At 46.4% G+C, this 6,871-nt stretch overlaps 1 protein-coding gene across 1 annotated transcript in view; it reads left to right on the top strand.

Annotated features, from left to right (window-relative positions):
• Positions 1 to 5,654, top strand: part of KTN1 (kinectin 1 (kinesin receptor)) — a 55,180-nt gene extending 49,526 nt beyond the window's left edge. The window contains exons 42-43 of the mRNA XM_009081938.1: positions 3,732 to 3,855; positions 5,144 to 5,654. Of these exons, the coding sequence (XP_009080186.1) occupies positions 3,732 to 3,855; positions 5,144 to 5,148 (129 nt within the window). The 3' untranslated portion in view covers positions 5,149 to 5,654. The remainder of the gene's footprint in view (positions 1 to 3,731; positions 3,856 to 5,143) is intronic.
• Positions 5,655 to 6,871: the final 1,217 nt, after the last annotated feature.

Here is a 6,871-nt window from a genome sequence, read left to right as displayed (position 1 = left end):
TGGCTTTTCCAGAGTAATCAGTCATGGATGCTGATGGACCCTTTTACTGTGCTCACCGTATCTGAGCCAGAGCTGCAGCTGGACCTGTGAGACCACAGATGTCCCAACCCTGTGAGCTGGTTCCTGGGAGGGATGGTAGGTCTGCTGACCCATCTCTGTGTTGCCAGGGTCTGTGGGGACAACCAGCTGCTCCCTGTCCCTGGCTCCAGCAAGCTGGAGAGGTAAAGCTCTCCTCAAACCAGTGCCACACTGCTCACTCTGCTGTGCCTTCATGGCTTATCCAAGGGGTACATCAGGACAGGCATGGCATCAGCCCTGGCATTTTGTGCCCAGTGACACTGGTGAGCCCTCCTGAGCTGGGTGTCATTAGCTGTGCTCTGAGCACACTCATTTAATTGCTTTAGCCATGACCCCTCTGGCTCATACATTGCTCTGCAGTAGCTGTGTGGGCACGTTGTAGAACTCAGGTTTCTGCCAGAATATCCATGGCTTTATTCTGAAGAGGAGTGTGGAAAAACAGTCCTAATAAACCTGTAATTAAGCCTTCATTAGTAAAAATACATTAATTGTCTAAGCAGTGCTCTTGACAGGTAGCCATTGGCAGAGGCTGGAATTAGAACACTTCCTTTATCTTTTCTCCAAGCCTTCTTTTTTCTTTTGAGGGGAAAAAAAGAAGCTGTCTCCCCAGAAGCCTAAAAACCCAGCTGAAAATAGCTCTGAGATCAAAACAGAAAGTCTTCCAGCCACTTCCACCTAGCAACAGTGTCTCTTTTTTTAAGAAGGACCTGAAAACACATGCTTGAAAATGAGCATATTTGTTCCTTCTGGTGCTGGAACCAGCCCACAAAATTGAGAAATGATACTTGCATAAACCCTCAAACATACTCTGAGTGTTTTCTTTAGACTCCTTTTCTTTCTGTTTAAAAATAGCCCATTTGGGTTTTCTAATCAGCTTCTTTGTCACTTATGGGACCAGCTGATGACTAAAGGGGCCTTTTAGTATGCTTTAAGGAAATCATTTATATTCAGCAGCTTGCTTAGGCAGTGGAGCTTATTTGGAGGCTTATATGGAATCTAATGTGTTTCTCTCCCCCAAATCTCGGTGTAAAACACTCCATCCTGGAAAACTGGAAATGCCAAATGTGTGAGACATGGTGGAGAGGAATCTGTCAGTTCAGCACCTGCCTTAGCTACTGGGTCTGTGATCACAGGGGCTTCCCCACTGTCCTCTCCCTCTCTTCATCCCTATATCCCAAAGTGAGAGTCATAGAGTCCCAGAATGTTTTGGGTTTGAAGGACCTTAAAGATGATCTCATTCCACCCCTGCCATGGGCAGGAATACCTTCCACTAGCCCAGGTTGCTCCAAGCCCCATCCAACCTGGCCTGGAACACTCCCAGGGATGGAGCAGCCACAGCCTCCCTAGACAACCTGTGCCAGTGCCTCAGCACCCTCACGGCCAAGAATTTCTTCCATATTATCTAACCTAAATTTCCTCTCCTACCCCCAAGTAGGAGAGCACAGGGCTGGGACACAGCAATGGTTGCATGAGGCAACCTGGTTCTCCAGCATTAGTAGGAGCTGCAGTATGACTGGTGAGCCCAAATTTATCAGGAGCTGGTCAGGGCTGGCCCCAGGAGGGTTGGGGATATGTCTATAATTCATGAGTAAACACTACCTGAGGTTAGTGAGGTCACTAAACAGAAGGAAGAGGGAGCAAATAAGGGAGGGAAGAGCTTTTCCCAGAAAGAGGGCTGAGATGGCTGGAAAGGCTCCTGCATTGCCCCTGCCTGTGCTGGTTTGTGTGCTGATGCACAGGCACCCTCAGACCTGGCACTGTCGGTCAGTGCTGGATTCATTTGTCTCCTGGTTGCTTTTCTCCTTTGTCTCCTGCCTTTGCCTTTCCACTTCCATCAGTCTGAGATCACTAAGCAAAGTCTCAATCTTGACAGACCTGATTTGCTGCTTTAATAAGGGTAAAACAGGTTAAGGCTACCCTAATATAGACAGATTCCCAGTGATGTTTACAGTAGAAGATGTTTACCAGTCGCACTCGAGTCAGAGCTGTGCAGCACATTGCTTTGTTCCCTTGCCTCAGCCCAGAGTCGTGTCTGTGATGGTGCAGGTGCTTCAGTTTGATTTACTGCTTGCTCCACATTTCCAGCCAAGTGGGAGCTGGGAAGGCAGCCCTCTCTGAACTCCCTCTAATTTCCCTGGAACTCTGGGGAGAGATTTGCAACCGCATTATGCATCAGTCTCATCCTGTTAGTAACACCACATTCAGTCGGAGAGGGGTTGGCCGATGCTGAGTGCATCACACTCCTCTGTGCTCCTGTGGAGAATTGGGCACTTTTGCATTGCTGACACCAAGGCAGAGTTGCTTATTTTTAGCTGTTAAATCTTAAGGAAAAGCTCTCCTGCAGGTTATCTGCATGTCTGTGTGCTGAGCTGAATGAGGAGCAGTAACGTGTGTTTTAGATGTGGAGTGCTCTGTGCATCTCTGGAGGAGTTAATCAATAAAGGTACTAAACCAAGGATTATACAGCACTGTTAGCTCAGACTGACAGGCAGGATGGGAAGAGTCCATCTTGAGTTGTGGCACTTCCCTATTAATAAACTGTTGTACTCCTGGAGAAAAAAAAGGGGCATTTATTTTTGTTTAACAACACAAGCTCAGCATTTTCATTTCAGCATGGGAAACCAGTTTTATAGCTCGTGATAGATTTCCTTTTCTCCATGTTGACTGATGCTTGGACTGCTTTGTGAAGCCTTCAACTATGTTCAGGTGTTACGGAGTCGTAGAATGTTAAGGGATTGGAATAGACCTTGAAGAGCACCTAGTCCCAACCCCCTGCCCTGGTTAGGGACACCTCCCACCAGAATAGGTTGCTCAAGGTTTCATCCAACCTGGCTGTGAACACTGCCAGGGCTGGGGCAGCCACAGCCTCCCTGGGCAACCTATGCCAGTGTCTCACTACCCTCCACAGTATAAAATTTATTCCTAGTATCCAATCTCAGTTTTCCTCTTCCAGTTTATACCCACTGTCACTGTGGGGGTCACTGGCAAGCTGGAATCTCCCAGGGGTTTGGAGCAGAGGGTGAATCCATGAGATAGCTGGTGGGCAGCCACCCTTGTTCTGAGCCTGAACAGGACCCATGTGGGTGGGAAAGGGTGTGTATCTCCAGCCAGCTGTTCCAAATGGTGTTTCACAGCTGGAGCTGCCTTGTGTTTGGGTATTACATACTGCTGAGGACACCATCCCACAGCTCCTCAGGCTGACTCCCTCCTTGGTGGTCCATCAGCCTCATTGTTCCAGCTGTGAGGTCAGAAGTCACCCCTCCTCCTGGGTGTACCCTGTGTTACAAACCAGGTGCTCCCATCTGTGGGGGGAATGTGGGCTAATAACCTCTGAGGCTGGATCTGCTGTGGATACAAGCACAATTCCTGGAAGCAGTGAGTAAGTGGAGTTCTGGACAGGGAGGGTGGGAACCAGAGGTCAGTGATGCTCTTGCTGTCATTTGCCATGTGCAGGTAATTCCCTGGAACAGGAAAGGGCTCCTTGACTTTGAACCATGTTCTCATTAAATGTGGCCATAACCCTCTGACTTACAAGAATTGTTCCCATCTGCGCAAGGAGTTGTAATTTTATACAGAGGATCTAATTCTAGGCTTTCTTGGTAATTAGATTGTAAATGAGTTTTTAATGATTTCTTTTTTTTTCCTTCTTCCAGGAATTGACTGATAAAAGACTAAATGTGGCAGTGAATCTTAACCAGGATGTAGGTCATCTCAAGAAGCTGCTCGTGTCAGTAAGCCAAATGCTGTCAAAGGGAAGAGAACACTACCAGCTAGTAGGTGGGTGCAGCTGGTGGCTGTGGGAGAGGTCACTGGTCTATGATAGTGGGACCTTGTTCAGATTTAACAAGTCAGGTGTCAAAATATGAGGCTTTTTAGAATATCACAGGATCATTAAGGTTGGAAAAGCCCTCCCAAGATCATCCAGCCCAACCATTCCTCCAGCACTGCTAAGGCCACCAGTAGCTCTCCCCAAGTGCCACATCCACATGGCTTTTAAATCCCTCCAGGGATGGTGATTCCCTGGGCAGCCTCTGCCAGTGCCTGACCCTGACAACCCTTTCAGTGAAGAATTGTTTTTCATCCTATCTAATCTAAATCAAGTCATCAAAACTTCTGGTAGGTACTGAATTTGTTCCTCTCTGGATCCACAGCTGGGACTACTCTTGCATTCCCAAGTCCCTCTCTAGTCATGTAACTGTCTGTCCCTCACTGCTGCTTCACACAGCAGGTTGCCTCAAGTTTTGTTCTCCCACTGCCTGTGCCTTGTTTCCTCCATCCCAGCTACACAAGCAAACTGTCTCCACTTCCATGCTCTGATTGCTTTGGGATGGAGGATATAAAGTAACCCACTGGGCTTTCACTGAGCTACCAGCAGTGACTTGCTGTGGTCTTGGGGATATGAGTATCTGAAGCATCAGTCTGGCATGAACTCTTCATCCAATTACAGGCACACAAGCAGGGCTTTGTTTGATGTACAGCCAGCTTGGGAAGCTGGGCCTTTGTGGTTGGCTGCTTCATGCTGGTAAACTTCTTATGGGACTCAAAGTTAGCTAAAGGTTGGATAAATTCAAGACTGAACTTTCTCAGGAAGCTGATGCAGATTGTGATCTGGGTCAGAATGCAGGTTGTGAAGTGTTTGGGTTGAGAGGCAGCAAAGCCTTGGCACTGAACCAGCTGCTACAAGGAGTGGCAGAACTCCCTCTCATCTGCTGAGGATGGAAACTTGTTTTTTTCCTAGCTTAGGTATTTTTTTTTATGCTTCTGCCTCTAACAGCATGGGCAGCAGAGCTGGTCTTGAGGGTAATGGGGTGTTCATGTTGGGGTGAGCCCAGTTGTGTAGCACCCACTTGGTGCAGGTGCTACCTGCACCTTGGTGTCTGCTCTGGGAGATTAGCTCATAGGTCGGACTTGATTTCAGAGCTCTTTTCCAACCTGATTGATTCTGTGAGGTTGTTCCCACCCTGGTTTGTTCCTCAGGGCTTTGTCATGGGTTGAGGTGTGGATGTCCTCAAACACTGCCCCTCGAGCTGCTCGGCTGATGTGCTGTTTTGTGTTTCTCTTGCAGAATGAAGTCACGAGGGAATCGTTAATTTGAGGATTGCAGAAGGCATTGTATTATATTTTGCCAAATTAAAGCCTTATTTATGTTTTCACCCTTTCTACTTCGTCAGAAACACTGAACAGAGTTTTGTCTTTTCTAATCCTTGTTAGACTACTGATTTAAAGAAAAAAACCCCCCAACTCTGTAGACACCTCCAGAGTTTAGTTTTATAATAAAAACAAACCTGTTTGGATAATTAGACCTTTACATTCCTGGAGAGACAGTAAACACATAATCTTGTATCTTCTTTTGCTCAATAAAACTTGTTCAGAAAACTCCAACGTGGTAAAGTCACCAATGGGATATGGCATTTTAATACTGATGTTGTACACTGTTTTACTTAATTATGTTTTTGGGATTAGCTGCCTCTGACTTCAACCTCAAGTAAACACTCCTCTTTTTTTTTTTTTTTTTTTTTTTGTTGCTAATGTAATCAGTTTTTGTAATGGTGTCAGCAAATAAAGGGATGCTATTATTCAAGGTGTTCCTGCCCTTTTCTTTTAAGTGAATGTGGATGACTCAGGTGAGGTTTCCACCTCTTTCCAAAATGAGTATCAGGCTGCACCCAGTGTACTTGGTTTTGGGCACAGGAGGAGGCACCAGCTTGAGAAGAGGCAAACTGAGGTGCTTAGAAACTTCAGGGCAAATCTTCCTTTGAAAGAAAAGGTACTAAGGGTTAAAAAAATAAAAGAAATCCCCAGAAAATTCCCATTGTGAGAACTGTGATTCTGTCATGTGTCATCTTTGGGAAGAGTCAGGGAGGACAAGGGGGAGGAACAGTTAGAAACATCAGGCTGTGTGGCAGAGCCAGTTGTGTTCAGGGTGTCCTTATTTACCCCAAATCTGCCTCCTGGATGGGAGGCTGTGGTGGAAGGAGTTTTGGGAGAGGGGTTGGATGCTCTGTTACCTGGTGCTTTGTTGGGAACAAATCTGGAGAGGGTCTTTGATGGGACAAGGATTCTCCTGGGGACATGAGGAGATCAGGTGGTCTCCTCTCCACTTTGGGACTTTGTGTCCTAGAGGGAACCCTTCAGCCCTGCAGGAGGTTCTTCAGTGGGCAAGGTGAGAGGTTGTTGCTTGGTTCTTGAGAACACTCGAGGACATGATTATCTGAGGGAAGGCAATAAAACACATCAAAGTGAGTTAATTGTAAATGTAAGCACTTCAAAGTGCTCACCCTGAGCTTTCCACACTCTTCTCTCTGTGACTTTGTTGGTTAATATTTTGGCCTTTGTCATGGACAACCCTGGATGAGACAGGAGGTGAAGAAGCTTCTTCCTTTCATGGACCCAGGGGTTTCTGGGGTGATGCAAGTCCTGTTGAGAGCTATGAAATAGCTCAGAAAAGGGAGAGAAAACTGAAAAACCTGATTTCTTCACAAAAAGCAGTTACCCTTGGGGTTCAGCTGTAGCCATTTAGCTGTTATGTTCCTTGGAGATGTTCATGGAATTAAAACTCAAATTCCATTAGTGTTGTAACTTTTATAGGTGGTTTGATGCAGAAAGCATTTCCAGTGCCAGGGACATCCCCTGCAACTAGATCCATGGAAAACCTGAACACTGGAGGGTCTCCAGGCTTGTTCAGGTTGTGGGCAGGTACTTTGTGGTGGGGTAAGTAACAGTTTAATGAATCTGTGCAGGTTTGACTGTTTTAAAACTATTAAAAAACATCACAAGTGTCAGTGATTTGGGC

This window comes from Acanthisitta chloris, unplaced genomic scaffold, assembly GCF_000695815.1.
Source record: "Acanthisitta chloris isolate BGI_N310 unplaced genomic scaffold, ASM69581v1 scaffold4819, whole genome shotgun sequence".
NCBI classification, from domain to species: Eukaryota; Metazoa; Chordata; class Aves; order Passeriformes; family Acanthisittidae; genus Acanthisitta; species Acanthisitta chloris.
The sequence above is the reverse complement of the archived record's forward strand: the minus strand, read 5'-3'. Positions and strand labels throughout refer to the sequence as shown.